This window comes from Schistocerca cancellata, chromosome 5, assembly GCF_023864275.1.
Source record: "Schistocerca cancellata isolate TAMUIC-IGC-003103 chromosome 5, iqSchCanc2.1, whole genome shotgun sequence".
NCBI classification, from domain to species: domain Eukaryota; kingdom Metazoa; phylum Arthropoda; class Insecta; order Orthoptera; family Acrididae; genus Schistocerca; species Schistocerca cancellata.
Window position 1 is genome coordinate 813904767 of NC_064630.1, and position 24175 is coordinate 813928941.

The following is a 24175-nucleotide window of genomic DNA, read 5'->3' on the forward strand; positions in this document are numbered from 1 at the left end:
ATGAGTAAAAATGTGTACCGGACCAGGATTCGAACCTGGGAGCTCCTGCTTATCAGGCAGGTGCGTTAATAATTTGTTAGTTCTTTCCTTAGTTATTGTTCGTTGTATCTGTTCGTGGCGGACGTCCCATAACATCCGTTCACGTTCAGCGCTGATCCATTCACTCAGTTTTTCTTTTTATTACAAAAGGCAGCTAAACCTCTGACCGAAAACGCTGAGCTGCTATGCCGGCTACAGTGGGGCCTCCGGGACACAGTGTTATCGCATCTGAGCGTACTACCTCGGCAAGCCTCACAGTCGATCCATATTCACACCAAGCGCCACCTATGCTCAGACCTTGTCCTTTACCTCCATGCTGCTACTGTGAGATTCCTGCAAGAGGTCGGAAGTATTTGTGCATCCACATTGAACAAGGTGGATCCATTGTCCATCAAGCCGTATCAGTTATATGAATACCTGGTGTCTGTTATTTCAGATACGTCCGAAAAAATAGACACCACACCTTCACATAAAATGCTGTTACACATAAAATTTTTTCGTTTAATACGTGTTATAGTACACAGTCCAGAATGAGACAGCTCGAATCTTTTGATGAAAGGAATGTTTCAGTGCCTGGACTGTGACCACTGAGAGAGTACAGTTTCTAATCATCGGGTTATACTCGAAGTTTGCCAATAGAACTGTAGTTTTTCCCGCAAAGCCATTTGTGTCAGATTAACCTCTTATCTTCCATTGGAACGTATAGGTCTCATTATACGCTTTCAGAGAAGCAGTGGGAATTTACTGCATGTATCGCACTGTTAAAGGAAAACCTGCTAATGTTCCGTAGAATTCATATAATTAGAGACTGTACCTGTACGTTTGCTGTTTTCAGTTTTCATTGTTACCCTTCTCCACTACATTTTTCCCCATACAGCTAGAGCAGTGCAAATGAATGCTTTGTGAAAGAGAGGCGCATTTGCCAAAAGAAAGTGTGTTGCTGCACGGCCAATTGCAGCGCTAATATATAGTCAGTGTTGGGGACCACCTACCAACTGAAGTTGGAACGAGAAAAATATGTGCAGGATGTTCTAGGAGAAAGAAGGAAACTGTAACAAAGACTGCATGTACTGTGTGTCAAATTGCTTTGTGCAAAACCTGTTTCGCACCGTGTCACAAGTTGGAGGATTGATTTTACTGTCACATGAGACACTCGAATTTGCATGTAATTTCTCATTTAGAACAATCTACAGTAATTTCAAATATATTCAATCGTAAATACCATCCAAGTGTTTTTTGAATATACACTACTGGCCATTAAAATTGTTGCACCATGAAGATGACGTGCTACAGACGCGAAACTTAACCGACAGGAAGAAGATGCTGTGATATGCAAACGATTACCTTTTCAGAGCATTCACACAAGGTTGGACCCGGCGGCGACACATACAACGTGCTGACATGAGGAAAGTTTCCATCCGATTTCTCATACACAACAGCAGTTGACCGGCGTTGCCTGGTGAAACGTTGTTGTGATGCCTTGTGTAAGTTGGAGAAATGCGTACCATCACGTTTCCGACTTTGGTAAAGGTCGGATTGTAGCGTATCGCGATTGCGGTTTATCGTATCGCGACATTGCTGCTCGAGTTCGTCGAGATCCAATGACTGTTAGCAGAATATGGAATCGGTGGGTTCAGGAAGGTAATACGGAACGCCGTGCTGGATCCCAACGGCCTCGTATCACTAGCAGTCGAGATGACAGGAATCTTATTCACATGGCTGCAGCGGATCGTGCAGCCACGTCTCGATCCCTGAGTCAACAGATGGGGACGTTTGCAAGATAACAACCATCTGCACTAACAGTTCGACGACGTTTGCAGCAGCATGGACTATCAGCTCGGAGACCATGGCTGCGGTTACCCTTGACGCTGAATCACAGACAGGAGTGCCTGCGAAGGTGTACTCAACGACGAACCTGGGTGCACGAATGGCAAAACGTCATTTTTTCGGATGAATCCAGGTTCTGTTTACAGCATCATGATGGTCGCATCCATGTTTGGCTACATCGCGGTGAACTCGCATTGGAAGCGTGTATTCGTCATCGCCACACTGGCGTTATCACCCGGCGTGATGGTATGGGGTGCCATTGTTTACACGTCTCGATCACCTCTTGTTCGCACTGACGGCACTTTGAACAGTGGACGTTACATTTCAGATGTGTTACGACCCGTGGCTCTACCCTTCATTCGATCCCTGCAAAACCCTACATTTCAGCAGGATAATGCACGAACGCATGTTTTAGGACCTGTACGGGCCTTTCTGGATGCAGAAAATGTTCGACTGATGCCCTGGCGAGCACATTCTCCAGATCTCTCACCAATAAAACGTCTGGTCATTGGTGGCCGAGGAACTAGCTCGTTACAATACGCCAGTCACTACTCTTTATGAAATGTGGTATCGTCTTGAAGCTGCACGGGCAGCTGTACGTGTACACGCCATCCAAGCTCTGTTTGACTCAATGGACAGGCGTATCAAGGCCGTTATTACGGCCAGAGGTGGCTGTTTTGGTTACAGATTTCTCAGGATCCATGCACCCAAATTGCGTGAAAATGTAATGACATGTCAGTTCTAGTATAATATATTTGTCCAGTGAATACCCGCTTATCATCTGCATTTCTTCTTGGTGTAGCAATTTCAATGGCCAGTAGTGTATACATATCATAAAAAAATACAGGATTATCATTCACAACATTACCATTAGGTCTTCTACATGGGGATGATCAAAAATATAGAAACACTGCGATAAACGTATGCTCGAACGCAAATGCTGATGCTATCCGAGCGTGCATGTGGCGTTGTTGTATTTGACCACGAATGACATCTGCACAACGTCCTGAATTATGCTGAAATTGTCAGTCATGGTCAGAACAGTGGTCTGTGTGGTTGTGAGTGCATTATGTCGGAATTAAGTGAATCAGAACGTGGGATAATTGTTGCTGTTCGTATGGTGGGTTTTCCCATAACTAAGGGAGTCGAAGTGTCTGGTGTTTCAAGAAGAATTGTATCGAAGATTTGTACCGCATACAGAGAAACAAAGGAAACATATTCCGGTAAGTCACCATACAGACGAAACAGTGTGTTGAGTGATTGTGACGGTCGTTCATTGAAAAGGATTGTGGCGAAAAGTAAGAGGACGACAGCTGCAAAAGTCACTGCTGAACTCACTGTAGCACTCGTGAAAACTGTCACTACCAAAATAACGTGAAGGGAGCTCCATAAATGGGGAATTTTCGGGAGAGCTGAAATTCCAAAACCACTTGTTAATGATGCAAATGTCTATAACGGGAAAATGTGGTGCGCAAGTTATAAAACAAATAGAGTGGAGCAATTGATGAATCCCATATGAATGAATGAGTGTTGTTGCACACTGTTTCAAACTTCTGGCCAGGATCATGTCTTGCGTACGCCGTCCCAAGCTTACGATGCACTCTGCTTGCTGCCAAGAGTGGAATGGAATTTGGTGGAGTGATAATTTGGACAGGTCTACCGTGGTATTCCTTGGACTTGATAATTTGGACAGGTCTACCGTGGTATTCCTTGGACTGCATGGTTGCTGTGCAAGGTCACCTTACTGCCAAAGGTTATCCTTTCTGGCTCATCAGATCCATCTCATGATGCAATATTTGTTCCCCAGTGATGATGCTGTTTAGAAGAAGACATGGCCCCTGTTCACGTAGCTGGCATTGTCCAGGACTCATTCTGTGAGCACAAGGATGAATCTCAGCGTTTCCCGTGGCCACCAGAGTCGCTAGATGTCAATATAAAGGAGCCTAAGTCGTCCACTGTAGAAAGAAGGGTATGTGATTGATACCTATCTTCAGTATCATGACCTGAACTTCCCATTTTTTCACGAAGAATGCTATAAGAGTCCATTCAAAATAACTCAGGACCTGTATTTATCCATTACGAGACGACTAGAAGCTCGTTTGAATGCCTTTACTTTTTACTACGCTGTACAGAGCATGGTAACGTGTTGTGCGGTTGGTGCTTTCATGTTTTTGGCCACATCTGTAGGTCCCGAATCAAAAATACCACTGGAGCACATGTAGTGTTGCTCTTTACTACCTCCAGGGTTTCATAAGACGACTGCACGACGACTACAAGCTGTGGGCTTTCTAATACAAAATGAAATGATTTGGTGTCTTGTTGTGTGGCCCTCAACTTCGTACCCTCCGACTCAGAGTTGAAATATTAATGTTTTGTCTGGTTTCGTTGTCTAGGTGCTTGGATACGTAGTTGCCGCTCTACAAGCCAAATACTGCTGAGTCTACAGTATACATTATGAATATACACATGAATCGAATGGTAGAAGGTGCCTATCACTCGGCAGTTGCGAATGTAATGTAGAAATTTATAAATGAAAATGGTTCAAATGGCTCTGAGCACTATGGGACTTAACATCTGATGTCGTCAGTCCCCTTGAACTTAGAACTACTTAAACCTAATTAACCTAAGGACATCACACACATTAATGCCCGAGGCAGGATTCAAACCCGCGACCGTAGCAGTCGCGCGGTTCCAGATTGAAGTCCCTAGAACGGCTCAGCCACACCGTTCGGCTTATAAATGAAGGATTGCAATGAAATAAAATTTGCAGGTGCTGTCTTAACGACTTTAAATTATGAGTACGGTAGTAGAAGTACTTTTGAGATTGTTAGATATTTATGCAAAACACTTATTGGTGTCAATGATGCAGCAATTAAATAAAAAATAAAATATAAGTTGAATAACACAGAAACAATAGATTCTCACTGCACGTAATTAGTTATGAACGACAACATAGCTCGCGAGATATTCACTTGTAAACGCATACTGCGCCTTCACTGTAGAAACCTCGGAAATCACAAGTTCACAAGACGGCACCCTGAAGTATCTCTCGCGACCACTTGCAAACCGCTCCACACTCTCCACGTCTCTCTCGCAACCGTGCGTCCGTCGCCCCGTCACGTCCAGCACTCCCTATGCCCTGTCCCGTACTGTCCCTTCATTGACTTCAGTAGTTTCCTCCCGTAGTAACGAGCGCTGTGACTGGCGATAGCGCTTCCGTCGTGTCTCCAAGCCAACGCACACTCACAAACAGTCACACATTAAAATTACTGGATTTACATTTAAATAACTTGAAATTTAAAAAAAAAATATTTCTATACCTGGACCATAAACACGCTCTGACACACATTATTAATTACATAAACTTCTTCTTCTTCTTCTTCGTTTCACCCAACTTTGGGGTACGTTGAATCAATCACTTCTGTGTGTTCTGTGCCTTTCTTTTCGCCCAGTACTGTTTCATTCTTTCTGATCTTGCTTTTCTTTCCTCATCAGAGATGACAATCGTTCTTTTCTTTCTATTTTGGAGCTGGAATCCCTCTTTTCTGTCTTTGCTTATCATTTTTGCGGTCCTGTCTGTGAGCATTTTTTCTGTGATGTGTAGTTCTCTTAAGTCTTTCTCTGTTTGGATAAACCAATTTGGTTTGGATTTTTTATCCCTGAAGTAGTCAAACATTCTTTTTGTAAGTCTATTTGGGTTCATTCTGAGAATGTGCCCATAAAACTCAATTCTTCTTTTCCTCATTGTATCCGAAAGTTTTTCTGTGGTTTTGTAGAGTGTTTCATTTTTGGTATGAATTAGTTTGTCGTTATGAAATTTGGGGCCTAAAATTTTTCTCAATATTTTTCTTTCTTTGATCTCTAGCCTTTCAATTGGGCCATGGTTAGTGATAGATAATGTCTCAGCTGCATATAGTGCTTCTGGTTTAATGACAGTGTTGTAATGTTTTATTTTTGAATTCCATGAGAGGGACTTTTTATTATAAGTATTTTTAGTAAGCTGAAAGGCTAGTTCAACTTTGTTTCTTCTTAATTCTATTGCTTTTTTCTCAAGGGCGTTCCAGCTAATCCATTCACCAAGATATTTGAATTCTTTAACAATTTCGATCTTTTGGTCTCTTACTTTAAGATATTTCATTGGCTTTTTTATATTTGTGATTATTTTGGTTTTTCAAAAGAAATTTTAAGGCCTATTTTCTCTGCTTGTTTCTGTAATTCGAGGATCTGTTCTTTGGCTTCTTCCCATGTTTCAGCTAGTAGGGCCATATCATCTGCAAATGCTAGGCAATTAACCTTGATGCCTTTGTTTTTTGTTCCTAGTCGGATTCCACTATTGATTTTCTTGTTCCATTCTCTTACTATTTTTTCTAGGGCACAGTTAAATAACAATGGAGAGAGTCCATCACCTTGTCGTACTCCATAAACTATTAAATACACATATATCAAAAGAATAGAACAGAAGTGAGTCAGTAGCCTAACGTCTCTGTGCTTTCTAAAACATAGTAAATAATTGACCAATTTCTTCTTGAACAATATATATCGTATATTGAAACGTCCCCTTTTGAAGAATTGTATACGAGACTGTGCTTAACCTGACCCACAATATTTTTAGCGCAACGCAATCTGACTTTCAAAAATCCCTACAAATGAATAGCCCTGACTAACATTAACCTATACCTTTCACAAATCACTTACCTCACCAAAAATCTTCGTTACTCGAACTACTGCAAAACAGCGAGCGCCACTACTGCCAGCTAAATAAAAGATTCAAACTACGGAAGGCACTAACTACTGATAGGTATAGTTAGCAAATGAAAGATTTTAATAGAGAACAAACAATGTATTTACGTTAATAGTGTTGAAAAACCATAACATACATGTTCATGACATCCAGTCTTACAAATTTCCAAACTCCGCCATCTCTCTCCCCACATCCACCACTGCTGGCGGCTCACCTCCAACTGCGCAACGCTACGCGCTGTTCACGTCCAGCTGCCCAACACTACAATGGCAGACAACAATGCTAACTAGCCACAGACTGCACACAGCACAGCCATTGATTTTCATACAGAGCGCTACGTAACGTTGCCAATAAGAAAATATAAACAGCCTACTTACAATATAAACAAAGATGAATAAATATATTTATAAGCATGCTCTACGGTTTGTTCGTGTAACTGTGGAGTACGTATGGCCTGTCGCGATCTTTAGTAATCAGCCACTTTGACCTCCAATCACTCATGTACTATTCAAGTTACATGCCAGTAATTTATACCAATTTAGGTTTACACTATCATCTTTCTCAAGACACATCGATCGAGAATATCGGATGAACCATTTACACTATCGATCGAGAATATCGGATGAACCATTTACACTATGGAAATTCGTTGATGGGTGTTACTTGTATAATTTATCGTCAGATACTAAACTTTAAATTAATGAAGATATTGAAAATCTGATTACGACTTCAGAATCGCCGTGCAGATAATGGTAATGCACATGTTTCTTTTTGAGGTATCATGATTCCTCTGGCTACTATTAATTTCTATATGAACTGTGACACATCTGCCATTAATGTTTCACAAAGTCCGCCATCTTTGTCACTCCCTGCATGTCTCCTTCATCGACACAGCGTCACCGTGGAACTCCCAGCCACGGTGTCGGCCTGGACCCCTGCTAACGTTCGGCACCACATGGCCGCCGATTAGCCGTGGCCGGCCCGCCGAGGCGCCCCAGCTCGACCACGCCAACTGCGAACTTAGAATATTTTCAGGGCGCCACTGCTCGTCCGTAAGCTCACACACCTCCACTTATTAACATTCTGGCTTGCCAGAATGTTCAGGTGTAGCACCCTTCAATTCGCAAAAAAATATAAAAAAAACAAATTTCAAAGAACAGAATTTAATCATTAAAGCACCAGGCCAATAGTGTTTAGAAGATTTTTGTGGTGGTGTGGGAGCAGCATGAATTTGGAAATAAACGTAAAGTAACATAAATTATGAACCAAACGGCATATTAAATAAATGTCTCCATTTCACTTATGCATAAACAATTTTTTTGGACAGTAAATAAAATTATTTAAATACACTTTCACTTATGTGCGACTTTGTAAGCACATACCAACTCTAAACTTAGAATATTTTCAGGGCGCCACAACTCGCCCATTACCTCACATAGGCCTACAGAAAAATGACACATACAATGGGCAGAAAATCTCTGCAACTTTCAATCCGTGATACATGCCGTGCCGCAGTTGCGCTAATAGACAGTCATGTCAGAATATGTGCACAAATGATCTACTGCGTATTGTCTCACTGAATAACTTCATGGCAGGAGACAGGCAAGGCGCTAAACAGATTCGCAAAGTGGGTTCCTGTCATGCCTCCACTAAAAACACCTGCCATTGAATGGGTAATAAGTATTGACAATTGCTGCTATACAAGCAGTGTCTAACAACCCTACCACAACAAAGGTCAAAATTTAATAATGATTGTGGTGTTGCTCATGCTGCTAAATATTGCATTTTCGGGCAACAACAAAGTTATTATGTGGCAGACGTCTTTAGAGCACAGTTAATAAAGTCATTTCATGTAATAATGAATAAACTAGGCACTCATCTTTTCGTGTTTCCCACGCTGGTCTCGTTGTAAAATCATGGCTCAATCGTCGAAAATCTAGGTGGTGATGATTCCAAGCTCGGATGCAAAGAGGCCTAGGTTTTATTCTGCTATATTCAAAAGTTTAGTAGATGCGCTTCACAAACCATTCTTGAAGATTAAACCTTTGAAAGTTAGCACAATGGTGATGTAAAAAGATAGTCAGCACTCCGAATTTAAGTTACACTTCCTTTTCATTGCTTCTGCTGCAAAATCACGTAACACACAAAACATCACTTCACAATACAAAACATACTTGAAAAATCTTCCTCACTGTTAATGTACACATTTTATAAGCTGACTACAATATGCGTCTTTCCAACATGACATCCAAGACTTGAGCTTCTCAAGGTCCGACTCTGTAACTACTAACTAATAATCGCTTACGCGCCCAAAAATCAGAGTTACAAGTACGTCAAAGATCACAGTGACAAAAGAAAGAATACACATAAGAATAATATCATTGCAACATAAACATATCGATGTATCACAAATGAAATCAAATCTGAATGTTGTCTCAGAAATATGTTAAGTAATTAACAGAAACACAGTAGAATATCGCTGGTATCGAGAGGTTGAGGTGAGCTGCTATAATGGTTACGTAATTTAAGTACCATTACAAGTGGCATAGTCAGAATGTGTAATATGAATTAAATACCTGTTCAGATGCTCTACACACCATTGAGTTTCTCTTTTAATGTTTGCTGAAACTCCATATATACTTGGTGATTATAATTAAGTGCAGCTACTCACTGACGTTCAGTGTGTGTTGTCATTATCATATGACAGCTAAACTTGGTATATATACTAACGCGTTAATGCAGAACCGATTTTGGCTGGAAAACATCTGGTACATATCTGGCGTTGAGAATGCAAGACGGACGTTTAGAAGTATTTCCGTGGATAATATGTAGAAGATGGACGTGGACAGAAAAGGTCAAACAAGTGATAATTTTATAACTAACCCCCAATTATACAATTAATTCAATTTGAGCACCACAGACGTCGACGAGGTGCTGCATCCTTAAAACTATGTGATCGACAGTTGCTAGCAGCAGTTCCTGTGGAATCTGGTCCACGTATATCCGTATATTGGCCTTCAGGTCAGGTAGAAACCGAATGCCTCCCTGGTAGACGTGTTCTTTTAGATATACCCAGAGCCAAAATTAACATTGGTTCAGATCAGGTGATCTTGTAGGCCATGCATCTGATAACCCTCTTGAGCTAACACGTTCGTGGAAGGCCGTATGAAGCAGATTTTTTACTAGGCGAGCGACATTAGGTTTTTCCCCGTCTTACATGAAAAATGCCGTTTCTACAAAGCTGCCCTCTTCTGAAGGAGAAATCGCAAGCTGTACAAGGAGGTCTCGACAACGCGCAGACGTCACGGTACACCTGACGGCTCGTCTAGGTGTATTCTCCTCAAAGAAGAAAGGACCGAAAATTAAGGCGCTTGTCAAACCTCACCATACACTTACACACATCAAATGCGATGGCTCCTCATGAACAAAACGCGATTTAACAAAAAATATGGCTCTGAGCACTACGGGACTTAACATCTTAGGTCATCAGTCCCCTAGAACTTAGAACTACTTAAACCTAACTAACCTAAGGACATTACACACATCCATGCCCGAGGCAGGATTCGAACCTGCGACCGTAGCAGTCCTGCGGTTCCAGACTGCAGAGCCTATAACCGCACGGCCACCGCGGCCGGCTCGCGATTTAACACTGCCCCAAATTCGGCAGTTCGGTGCATTCGCTGCTGCCTCTAGTGCAAAATGTGCCTCGTCACTCCACAGAATAGTGTCCCGCCACGTGTGATGTACTTCGACCTGTACCGGCAACCGAGGAGCAAATTCAAAGCACTGCTGCACATCGTGAGGTTTCAGCTGTTGCTCTTGTATGGGTCCCTGTGTAAAATAGAGTGTCTGTACTGTTGCCTATGGGACAGACAATTCCTCTGGCACTACACGAGCACTGGCTTTATCAGAGACACAGGCAGAATAACCAGTTACAGCAACAGCAACCTAGTCAATAACCTCCAGCAGGATAGGACACCTTCCTCTTCCAGGTGCCTACCGATCTCACCCGTGTATTCGAATTTCGTTATCATTTTCTCTAAAACATTTAACGGCATTTAGCTCTTCCTCAGACCTTTTAGTCGGCCACACTCTCTCAATGCAGCAGATTAACTGCTGCTGTTCACACAAAACAGTTTTACTAACAGCGCACGGTCTTCCTTATTGATGGCAATACTGTTCGTTGACGCTATGGCATGTCGAACGATGGCGTGGGTTTGCACCTGGTAGCCAAAATTTGAAAAAATTTTTTGTAGCGTACATCTATTCCGCATTAACCTATTAGCATTGGTATCACATTTCGTTGCCATAGCCAGCCGCTGTGACCCACAGGTTCTAGGCGCTTCAGTCCGTAACCGCGTGACTGCTACGGTCGCAGGTTCGAATCTTGCCTCGGGCGTGGGTGTGTGTGATGTCTTTAGGTTAGTTGGGTTTAAGTAGCTCTCATATCTACCCCTAGATATGAGAGCTACTTAAACCCAACTAACCTAAAGACATGACCTCAGATGTTAAGTCTCATACTGCTCAGAGCCATTTGAACAATTTTTCGTTGCCATATGATAATTATGGACCACACTTAACCTCTGTGAGCAACTGAACGTTACTTATAACCGCAAGATTCTTCTGAAAACCCATTTCAGCCCTCATCTTCCTGTAGTAGGAATCGAAATGGCTTAAACTTCTTTTTTTCCATTGTATTGCTATTGATTCCGACATCAGTTAAAATAACCGTATCTTAAAGTCCTTTACTCCGAAAAAAAATTATAGCGAAAGTAATAACGGTACTTTGTACCTGGGATAAATGCAGCAGCTCGAAGACATCAGAAGAATTTCCAGAGAGAGAGGTAGGCAACATGGCAGTTTCTTCGTGTTCCATTGTTTCGCTTCTAAATGAGTCCATAACAACACGAACACATACGGCACAATGAGGCTTTAGTCACGATGGTGGCTCCTGCAGCCTTTCACAAACTCGGTGCCGTCAGAAGTCCCGGCTGCGTTAGTCGTGGCGGGAACAGAATACGGAAACTTTCCTACACTTGACGTCACCCTCAGAAGCTGCGCATCTCCTCGAGGACCCTGCGCTGCGCCTTCGAGGAGGGACCTGTTTCCCTCTCCCCTTGATCTCGGACAGAGAGGCTTCCTTGTCTTCTGCAAAATTGCAGCATCTTGACTGTGGTAGCAGAGAGGCTGCCTCGGCGTGCTGAACTTTTGCACAAAGTTGTGGTCGGCATCAGAGGAAGTTGCAAATTAAACACCGGGCGACTGGAGCACTGTAGCAAGTTTCCGTCGCTCACCAACCGGAGAATACAGGTGAGGAAACGAGCGAGAATTTTGTCGTCGGCGGGAATTTCCCTGACGAGAGGCAGCCTCGCATGTGACGTCCTGCCACCATATTCTGCAGTGAATAGTACTTGCTGCAGTCTGTACAATCACATTCTGAACGATTAATTAATTCCTACCAGGAATGGAGACCGTAATTCTGACTTACTGTACAGCTGGAACCAGTGATGAAGGTATTCAAATCATCACAATATGCACTTATCAGCTGAAACCCACAGCCAAACGCGACATTGGATTCTGCCTGGTGACGTTGTGGGCACGTAATGCGGTAACAAAAGGATATAAGCGGAGCAGACACGGAAGAGGAATCACCCTAGTGAAGATATTGGCCGCAAATGGGTAAATCCGATGAGATATGCGACACAGGGCAGATTATTATTAAGCAGAAGAACGGCCAGTCTGGTCGAATGGTCCCGTGCTACTGTCGTGAGCATCTAGAGAAGAAGTTAGGAGGACAGTAAAACCACCATTAGTTGCTAAATGGTTGGACGTCCACGACTCTTCGCAGAAAATTGGGCTCGGAGACTTGTCTGCTCTGTAAAGTAGGACAGATCTGTGACGTCTCTTCCGGAAGGTGAGAATGATGCTGCACGCGCAAGTGCTTTGGGGCACACCGGTCATCGTATGTGGTTGAATATGGAGCTCAGTAGCAGGCCACTCTTACATGTGCACATGTTGACCCAACGACATCATGAATTACTGTATGAGTGGGGACGAGACAATCGGGACTCGACCGTCGTTCAACGGAAACACGTCGGCTCTTCGGGTGAAACACATGTTTGCTACACTTGTTCGATAGTCGGCTACACAAACCCCGTCGTCGTGGTGAACGGCGGCTCGAAACGTGCAGCATGCCACGGACGCAGGCAGGTGGGTCAGCATTAAGGTATGGGGAACACCCTCCTCCGGTCGCATGGGACCTGTGGTAGTAATCGAAGACACGCCGACAGCTGAGAACCACCTACATCCCTTCATGCTTGATGTCTTCCCCGACGGCGATGTCATCTTTCAGCAGTATAATAGTTGCTGTCTCGGAACCAGAGCCGTCTTACAGCAGATTGAGGAGCTTTATAGTGAACTAACCTTGATGTCTTGGCGACCAAACTTACCTGATATAAATGCCTGGAAGCCACCTGGGTCGCTATCGGACGCCATCACCACACAAATCAGCAGTCCGTTATTTACGAGAACCACATGACCTCTGCGTAGACATCTAACCTACCAACAAACTGTGGGATCTCTGATACGCAGAATCAGTGATGTATTTCGTCCCAAAGACGGAGAAACAAGCTATTAAACAGGTGGTCATAATGTCTTGCCTCGTCATTGTACATCATAGGTAGACATAAATAAGTTTTGTAAAACGTGAAAAAAGAAGAGAAGGAGCAAACAAATGACCCACAGTACTCGAGAGAATAGTTGCCAGTGTTCTGGAAATGGAAGTTTCTAAATGAAGTAAGCTAGTCACAGATCTATGGAAATTAATCCCTAGACGGCCGTGGGGGCCGAGCGGTTCTAGGCGTTTCAGTCCGGAACCGCGGGGCTGCTACGGTCGCAGGTTCGAATCCTGCCTCGGGCATGGATGTGTCTGATGTCCTTAGGTTAGTTAGGTTTAAGTAGTTGTAAGTTCTAGGGGACTGATGGCCTCAGATGTTACGTCCCATAGTGCTCAGCGCCAAATTAATCACTATCGCTCTAGCAATGTACACGAGTAACTCCTGTGACAGCTTGAAGAAATAATAAGACCGTCACCAGAGTCACATCATTACAGACCAGCCTTGTCTGTCGTCTGTGCACGCCACAGGGTACCATGGCGTTTATGAATGGTGCAACGAACCCATCTTTTAAAAAGTTCAGAGAATCTAGTACTTAATATAAAAGAACAAAGTGAAGCTTCGCTAAAAGAAGGGAAGTTTGTTAACAAATATTTAACACCAGTTTAAATGTTAGAGAAAATTTTTTGTGTAATTGTTTATCAGTAACATAGCCTCATATGAAGTCGCACGTGGAAGAAAAAAAAGATACAGACAAGAAGAAAGTAGAATGTCTCGAATCTTGGCATTACAGAGGACTATTGAAGGAAAATGAGTCGATCATGTAACTAATGAAAAGTTACTGAATGGAATTGGTGCAAAAAGATGTTTATCGCACAACTTGTATAAAGAAAATGATAGGCGGACAGGATACATCCTTAGTATGAAAGAATAGTAAATTTTTATTATTGTGTGGAAAGACTGGGAAAGGGGGGGGGGTGAGAATTGTTTGGACGTATTACAGTGAAAATGCTCAAGTGGATGTTGGTTGCAGTAATTATACAGTTATGAAGACATCTCGACCAGCATCGACAGCAGCAGAAAGCAATCTCAAGATGATCACAACAACAATATAAAATAAATTTTGCTGTGGTAGAAGTTGTTCTTCGGATATGCGAAGAGAAAGTAGCACTTACGAATGCACGGGCGCGCGCTCGTGTGTGTATGTGTGTGTGTGTGTGTGTGTGTGTGTGTGAGTGTGTGTGTGTGTGTGTGTGTGTGTGTGTGTGTGTGTTTGTGTGTGGTACGACTGGAAGCAATGTTGGTTTGTAACATGTGGAGCATTTCAGTTAAACTTTTCACGGTGTTGCAGACAGGACTTATGTACAGAAATAGTGTCAGGCGAAGACAACTGTCAACATATATGCGACGGCAGCAATGCATTGTCGTGTAGTGGTCTGCGGCTGCCGTACTCAGTAAGGCCTAGGTGTAGGACGACCTTGTGTGGTAGGCGTTGCAAGCGGTGGAGCGTCAGCCGCTGGTCGTGCAGACGGGCACTGTTGTGTCAGTAGCAAAGTAAGCTGCTGGCCTGCCTCACAGTGACGCACGATGAAGCGACGACATGTAGGGAGCGAAAGCCGACATCTAGCTACTGACACCTGCTGGCGGTGGACGTCCAGCGTGCCAATGGGTAGTGGCGTCTCAGTTTGACCTTCGGCCCGTCTGACCTGCAGCTAGACAGGTGATCCTGCAAGATGGTGGTGACGGCTGCTCCAGAGGATAATCGTATCACCACAATGTCTGCCTGTTCACACTGCAGCATCTTGCTCCACAGTGATCGGCAATTCGATACCACTTGCCGCTTGGATGCCAAGTATGGATGTATTGGCAAGCAGACATACTAGGTGTTCGGTAGTCTCCTTGTCGCAAGATTTCCGAAGCTTCCTGTTTCTCGGTAATACCGTTGGACACCGAAAGGGTGGTCTTGCCATTGTATCGAGGTGCGCGCAATGGCGAAATGCCGCAAACGACGTGATTACGGTAACGACAGCATGCACCAACCAGCACCGCTCCGTAAGCAAGCGTGACATAGCACAATCTATAGGCTAGATCGGGTGTAGAAAATAACATGAGAAATACGGTGAAGAAATGCGACTCAGTGATAAAGTCTAGTTAATAATAAGTCAATATTACTAAAAATAATGAAAAGAATTGCCAGTTTTTGAAAGATGAAAATAGCTGCACATAGTAAACTGGGTGATAGTGGATAGCGATTAGCCACTGAATATGTGTTACGAAATGAGCAGGATTCAAATATCCCTTCTTGTAATGCCAAACATGAGCCATGGTGCGTTTCAGAAGACCTCGCCCTGTTCAGTCCGAGCTTGAGTTACATCTCCAACCACCTAGACCTGATGAAGTTTAGTCTTCCTTCTGTCTTTTACCAAATGGAGGAAGAAACCATGATGTAGCTTGAAATATAAGAGAGAGCCTCCAAAGTTCTGCAACTAGCGTGGGAAAACTTAAGCGTATTCAACTCGCATATAATTGACAGATGGAGAATTCAAGTAAGTCAGGAATAAAAGCATAAACTAACTTCTGGAATTATATCTCCTCGATGTGTAACAAGTATACTTTGAGCTTACATGGGCTAGACTAAAGAGAAGAGAAACGAAGGAACAAATGAGGCTTTTTCCTTTTGATAATATGGAGGCAACAGAATTTCCTCAAGCTTCCAAATGCGTCAGTTGGTTAAACACCCTTGAGCTTTGGAACGAGTTCTCTTCGGTCAGTGTCAGTAGGCTATCTGTGGATCGCTGGGGCGAAGGTTCGTTAGTTTTCAACCACTTGACGCAGCTGGAAACTCGAGAAGACTTTACCAGTATACCGAGTGTTCATCTCAAGTGTCGTCAGCTGCATTTTTCTCTGGTGTTTCGGCAGATACTTGCAGTTTTATTTCTGCAGTTTCCAGCTGCATTCATCCTGTGCAAATACTACTCATCAAGTGACATGCAGTGTCGACGAAAAGCACCGGTTCTTTTTTCCCGTTAAACAAAAAGATTTTTGAAGTGCAAGAATAGTCTCATATTAATCTAGTGCGATATTCATTTTAGTCTTACGTATTAAGAGCTATCTCAAAATAAGAACAACAACCAGTGTTCCAGGAGTAACTGACAACGAAACCTCCCCATCGCACGTCCCTCAGATGTAGTTATAAGCTGGCACAGTGGATAGGCCTTCAAAAACTGAACACAGATCAATCGAGAAAACAGGAAGAAGTTGTGTGGAACTATGAAAAAAATAAGGAAAATATACAAACTGAGTAGTCCATGCGAAGATAGGCAATATCAAGGACAATGAGAGTTACGGAGCGCCGTGGTCCCGTGGTTAGCGAGAGCTGCTACGGAACGAGAGGTCCTAGGTTCAAGTCTTCCCTCGAATGAGAAGTTTAATTTTTAATTTTCAGCTTATGTGACAAACACTTATGTTTTCATCACTTTTTTGGGAGTGATTATCACTTCCACAAGAAAACCTAAATCGGGCAAGGTAGAAGAATCTTTTTACCCATTTGCTAAGTGTACTGGTTAGGTGGGCCGACAACATATTCCTGTCATGTGACGCACATGCCGTCACCAGTGTCGTATAGAATATATCAGACGTGTTTTCCTGTGGAGGAATCGGTTGACCTATGACCTTGCGATCAAATGTTTTCGGTTCCCATTGGAGAGGCACGTCCTTTCTTCTACTAATCGCACGGTTTTGCGGTGCGGTCGCAAAACACAGACACTAAACTTATTACAGTGACCAGAGACGTCAATGGACGAACGGACAGATCATAACTTTGCAAAAATAAAGAAAGTAAAATTTTCAATAGAGGGAAGAATTGTACCAAGGACCTCTCGGTCCGCAGCTGCTCACGCTAACCACGGGACCACGGTGCTACTGAGCTCATATTCTCCTTGATGTTGCCTATTTTACGCATGGACTACTCAGCTTGTATATTTTGCTTATCTTTTTCATAGTTCCACACATCTTCTTCCTGTTTTCCCGATTGATCTGTGTTCAGTTTTTCAAGGCCTATCCACTGTGCCAACTTATAACTAAATCTGAGGGGGGTGCGATGGGGAGGTTCCCTTGTGAGTAGCAACGCCGCATGGCGGGTAGCAGTCAGCAGGGGCTACGGCATCACTGAGTGAAGACAGTAGCCTTGGCAGATGAATCACGTTTTATGTTCCATTGGATAAATGGCCGTCGGCTTGGATGGCCCTACAACAATGGTTGTAATGGTCCACTCCAGAGATTGGGTTTTATGGTCTGAGGAATGAGTTCATGCTGCGCGGAGTGGCCGCGCGGTTTGAGGCGCCATGACACGGACTGCGCGACCCTTCCTACCGTTGGTTCGAGTCCGCCCTCGGTCATGGGTGTATGTGTTGTCCTTAGCTAAAGTTAGTATAAGTAGTGTATAAGCCTAGGGACCGCTGACCTCTTTAGCTCTGACTCCCTTAGGAATTCACACAATGATTTCGTGGCATTCACTGGATGATGCGTCATTCTGGAAGGCAAAATGGATCAACGCAAGTATGCATCTGTCTTTGTGGACCAAGTCCACACCTACATACAGCGTGTCATTTCTCGGCATGATGGCATCTACCTGCAGTATAATGCAACGTGCCGCACACCTCGCAGTGTATGTGTGTTGATCGGAAGGCATCAGCATCAGCTTTACCGTACTGCTCTGTCCACCAAACTCGCCGGATTGAGGCCATAGTCGAGAACCTATGGGATCCCTTCCATCGGACTTTTCGCACCATGGACCCCCAACGTAGAAACCAACGCAGACAGCCGCGGCATTGGGGTCGACGTTGTTCCACGTTCTTTTCGGTACCTTCTAGAACCTCATTGACTCTCTTCCAGCACATCCATGCTGCGAAGCTTTTCACAGGTGGTCGCTTTAACGTCACTGGATCGTATAGTTATATTTCTATTTTAATGTTTTTGTTAATAGAGATCGACAAAACGAATATCGCACCAGACTAATTTGGTACCGCTCTGTCAAATGGACGCGCAAAATTACGCTTTAAAAAATAATTGTCTTTCTAACGTGAAATGAAAGTTTCCGTGGACACTGGCTAACACATGAAAGATGTGACGGGCAGCATCCAAACTGGAAAACCAAAATTGCGAGTTTCTGCCGAACACCAGAGAACATGCACCTGACTTTTACGAGTGTCACTCGGTATGCCGCAGTGAAACGATTCATTCGCGTGATTTCCAAACCCGCTGTGCTGCAGGGTCCGCACGGAGCGCCACGGCGGCGCGTGGTGCCCCAAGCAGCAGGCGACGATGGAGCCCAAGGAGTGGCTGGAGGTGGACCTGCGCCAGGTGCACCTGGTCACCGCCACCGAGACGCAGGGCCGCTTCGGCAACGGCGAGGGCCAGGAGTTCGCCGAGGCCTACATGCTGGAGTACTGGCGGCCCCGGCTCGGCAAGTGGATCCGCTACCGCGACCACAGCGGTAAAGAGGTCAGTACACTGGGGCCGAGCAGTACCAGACTGAAAGATTAGGGTCATTTCAAGGTGGTTTTTACTCATATTGCGAGGTTCCGGGGCAAGCAGTGTATTTAACACTAAATTCTTCTAGAATCTACATATGTAAATGATGCTCTAAGCCCCCCCTATTCTAACTCCGACTTTTGCTGTTGCACAAGGATTAAAAAAAAAAAAATACGCGAACTGACTCTAATCAACCCTGCCAGTGGAGTAGAAGAGAGTTTGGCACCTGCAATAATTTAATTTGATAAATAAGTTAAATAAACGAAGGTTTCATTGCCCGCATCTCGTGGTCGTGCGGTAGCGTTCTCGCTTCCCACGCCCGGGTTCCCGGGTTCGATTCCCGGCGGGGTCAGGGATTTTCTCTGCCTCGTGATGGCTGGGTGTTGTGTGCTGTCCTTAGGTTAGTTAGGTTTAATTAGTTCTAAGTTCTAGGGGACTTATGACCACAGCAGTTGAGTCCCATAGTGCTCAGAGCCATTTGAACCATTTGAAGGTTTCATTAACTTAGTGAGGAATGATAGGGTTGCTCTCCGATTAACAGAATGAAAGTTCTGTCCAAAATAACAATATGATTTATTAAGACTAAACACAAAATAATAAACAAAAACACATGAAACATTTACAATACATCAAATTGCCTCAAATTGGATACTCAAACAAACGCTGTGAATGTGAAGTTGTCCCTAAACTAGATTGTGAGGATTATGACGAAGTGGTATGTGCAGCCAATTCCTTGCAACTCAAATCTTAGAGAAAACACATAGCCAATCCAACATTAATTGCTGCTACCCAAGACAGAACAAAGTTAGAAAAAGACGAACAGGCGCGCTCTGCTGAGCTCTGATTATCGCCTAGGAAAATCCCTGTCTGCCGGTGCTGCGGACATACCTTACCAAACTGTCTTCTTAACTGCCAGAGCACGATCTGGCGTACCGGAGGCGATGGCTGGTTGCTTCGACGTCCTCGACCAAAAGGCGAGAGCTGACTACCCACAAGAGCACCCATACAAAACCGAACACACAACATTCCCGCCCCCACGACAGTGGCCGTGGTTAAACGTTCCAATCAGCAACTCGAAAACCGGCGGAAAATTCCCCTCTATTGCCGGAGCACTACCATTCCACCAATGGAGATTCTTGGCGCCAATTTCTGCGCTGATTTTGCTACGTCACGGAGCTATGCCCTGACCAAGCCAATCACAGTTACTATTTTGCAGAAAGCGCGGGAATTTTCCTGCCACAACTGCCTGGGTACACAAGTCATTCTCACGCCTCGCTGGTAGCCCGCCAGAAAGTGTATTCGCTAAGTTTCTGCGAAGTAACGGAACCTCTAGCCCAGCCGCTACTTCAGACCCCTCCGGGCGTGTCTTTCGACAATGTTGGCGTCTGCAAAGCATTCACTCGACTTCCTCACACCCGTCGGCTTAATGCTTTCCAGATCAACAGAGCCCGCCTGTCACCGGACCACCCGGGTGACGAGAGACGCTGCGTGGGAAGTCCACGTGTGAAGGAATAGCGACTTTTCACTGCATGCAATTAGAGAGGAAAATCGTAAGATAGAAATATGAGAGGAGGCTCATGCCACCTCTCAATATCACAGAGTTAAAATCCTCGTGTTAAAAATGGATTAAGACAACGATGCAGTTTTTCTCCCATACCATTAAGCATGCTGTTTTCTACTGTTCAATCTATACATCGAAGAAGTAATGGCGAAAATTAAAGACTAGTTCAGCAGTGGGGTTAAAATTCAGAGTGAGAGAATGTCACCAATAAGATTCGGTCAATACCTTACTACCGTCAGTGGAAGCGAAAAAGAATTACAGGATATGCTGAATGAAATGAAAAACCTACTGAGCACTTTACTAAGAGTGAACTGGAAAACTTGGCCAAATTCGTGTAGGACTTACGCTAAGATGGCTCAGACACAACTGTACATAAAGTAATCATCCATCCCGTGAATCGACAATCTCAACGATTCTTACCTGTTATCGATATAGACACTGGCAAGATGATGATACCTGGAATTCTAAGACCGTACCAAAACCTCTAAAGTGGTTCCTCAGACTAACCGAACACACAAAAAGAAATCATCGGGGATCTTCAGTTTACTCATTTTACTAAGGTTTGAAGCTCCTCTTGTCATTCTTCCGTGTTTGCGATTTAAAAACAGGGTGGTTTTCGAAACCAGCCTTATGGAAACACAATGAACTTCAGTTTATGTATGCGGACAGAGAATATTTAGTAAAACATTTTTAATTTACTTAGTAAAACACGACTGCAGCTTACTTTTTATGTTTTAATACAGTTATATTCGTCTGTTAAGTTTTGGACGGATGATGAATGCGATGTATGTTCAAATAGTAAAATATATTTTGTATACTTACAGTTTGCATAGTTATAGCTTAACAAGGTCCGGATTTTTTGCTTTACTTGCACTGAGAAACCTTCCTTCTTCTTGAATTTCGTGATTCTAGGTCATCGAGAAGTACCCTCTAGGTTCTGATGAGCTAGTTTGCAAGTATAGAAATTTGTATCGTAAATGCCGGAATCGTTTGATTGCATTGACTTATAAGCTTACAATTTTTACACCGCCAAGGGACTGTAGACCTAAATATGTGACATCAATTTCTTCTTGATACTACTCGTTTCTCAGGAAAAGTGTTCTTAACATTTGGACGGACGGAAGAACAAAAAAAGCTGTCCTACAAAGGTTCCGTTTATGAAGACTGAGGCGCCGAACCCTAAAGAGACTAAAGTGATTCCGGGAAGCAGAAACGTGATAAATGAGGATATTAAAATGAAAATTTGGATCACGAAATAGATGAAATTCTCCTACGTTGGAAGCAAGGTAACGCATGACGGAGGGAATTCATGGGCAAAACAAGTCTGCTAGCGTGGTATCGATAGCTACGATGACACGTCGTAGGTGCCAGTTCGTAGGTTGGCACTACGACACCGACACGGACGACAGCGCCCTATAGACGGCGCTGTGCAGCTCTACGAGCGCCTCTCCGGATTCAGCCCATTTGATTCCGAGTAGACATCATCATCATCATCATTTAAGACTGATTATGCCTTTCAGCGTTCAGTCTGGAGCATAGCCCCCCTTATACAGTTCCTCCATGATCTCCTATTCAGGGCTAACATTGGTGCCTCTTCTGATGTTAAACCTATTACTTCAAAATCATTCTTAACCGAATCCAGGTACCTTCTCCTCGGTCTTCCCCGACTCCTCCTACCCTCTACTGCTGAATCCATGAGTCTCTTGGGTAACCTTGCTTCTCCCATGCGTGTAACATGACCCCACCATCTAAGCCTGTTCGCCCTGACTGCTACATCTATAGAGTTCATTCCCAGTTTTTCTTTGATTTCCTCATTGTGGACATCCTCCTGCAATCATCCTAGCTACTTTCATATCCGTAACGTCAACCTTGTTGATAAGGTAACCTGAATCCACCCAGCTTTCGCTCCCATACAACAGAGTTGGTCGAAAGATTGAACGGTGCACAGATAACTTAGTCTCGGTACTGACTTCCTTCTTGCAGAAGAGAGTAGATCGTAGCTGAGCGCTCACTGCATTAGCTTTGCTACACCTCGCTTCCAGTTCTTTCACTATGTTGCCATCCTCTGAGAATATGCATCCTAAGTACCTGAAACCATCCACCTGTTCTAACTTTGTTCCTCCTATTTGGCACTCAATCTGTTTATATTTCTTTCCCACTGACGTTACTTTCGTTTTGGAGATGCTAATCTTCATACCATAGTCCTTACATTTCTGATCTAGCTCTGAAATATTACTTTGCAAACTTTCAATCGAATCTGCCATCACAACTAAGTCATCCGCATATGCAAGACTGCTTATTTTGTGTTCACATATCTTAATCTCACCCAGCCAGTCTATTGTTTTCAACATATGATCCATAAATAATATGAACAACAGTGGAGACAGGTTGCAGCCTTGTCTTACCCCTGAAACTACTTTGAACCATGAACTCAATTTACTGTCAACTCTAACTGCTGCCTGACTATCCAAGTAAAGACCTTTAATTGCTTGCAAAAGTTTGCCTCCTATTCCATAATCTTGTAGAACAGACAATAACTTCCTCCTAGGAACCCGGTCATATGCCTTTTCTAGTTCTATAAAGCATAGATACAATTCCCTGTTCCACTCGTAACACTTCTCCATTATTTGCCGTAAGCTAAAGATCTGGTCCTGACAACGTCTAAGAGGCCTAAACCCACACTGATTTTCATCCAATTGGTCCTCAACTAATACTCGCACTTTCCTTTCAACTATACCTGAGAAGATTTTACCCACAATGCTGATTAAAGAGATACCTCTGTAGTTGTTACAATCTTCTCTGTTTCCATGTTTAAAGATTGGTGTGATTACTGCTTTTGTCCAGTCTGATGGAACCTGTCCCGATTCCCAGGCCATTTCAATTATCCTGTGTAGCCATTTAAGACCTGACATTCCACTGTATTTGATGAGTTCCGACTTAATTTCATCCACCCCAGCCGCTTTATTGCACTGCAATCTAATGACCATTTTTTCCACTTCCTCAAATGTGATCCTATTTCCATCATCATTCCTATCCCATTCTACCTCGAAATCTGAAACATTACTGATCGCATTTCACTTACATTGAGCAACTCTTCAAAATATTCCCTCCATCTGCCCAAGGCATCCACAGGATTCACCCGCAGTTTTCCTGACCTGTCCAAAATACTTGTCATTTCCTTCTTACCTCCCTTTCGAAGACTGCTAAGACGACCATGCCAAATTATTTCTATTTCATGATGGGCGAGCCACTACAGATGTTACCTGTGTAACTTCTGTGAGCTTTGATACATCCGGCTTAGCACATACGTGCTCCTCAGTGCAAAGTTAGGTATTCACGTTATTATGTATCCGTTGTATATGATCGTATCCCAGTAAAAGACTTTTACCTATACGCAGCACCGAAGCATTTCATCTTTTCCCACTCCTACTTGCTTCCTACTCACTTCCTACCCTTCGGTTTACAGGAGCAGAGCCACGCGCCGCCTAGCAGGCGGGATACAAAAGCTAGTATCAAACATTCGCCTTAGTTTCATGAATAAATTGATGTTCGTCTGGAGCTCAGTATTGTAGGGAACTGAAATACTGACTGGGCTGGGTGGGGGGGGGGGGGAGGGGGTTAGGGAAGGTGAGGAGAAAAGAGAGAACCTAAGAGTTTGATATGTAGTGCTACACAAGGATTTTGAGAATTAACTGAACTGATAGGATAACGAATGAGGTTCTCCACAGTACTGGTGGCGAGAGGAAGGCCATAGGAAGAGACAGGATGATAGTTCATCTGATATTAGGGAATAATCTCCGCGGTACTAGAGGGAGCTCTGGAGGGTAAGAACTGTAGGGGTAGACCGATGTTGCAATATAT

The 24175-nt window shown here is 43.7% G+C and overlaps 1 protein-coding gene across 1 annotated transcript in view; it reads left to right on the forward strand.

The window, feature by feature from the left end:
* LOC126188070 (discoidin domain-containing receptor 2-like) overlaps nucleotides 1-24175 on the forward strand; it is a 378437-nt gene that overhangs the window by 255880 nt on the left and 98382 nt on the right. Inside the window, exon 5 of the mRNA XM_049929516.1 lies at nucleotides 18492-18723. Within this exon, the coding sequence (XP_049785473.1) occupies nucleotides 18492-18723 (232 nt within the window). The remainder of the gene's footprint in view (nucleotides 1-18491; nucleotides 18724-24175) is intronic.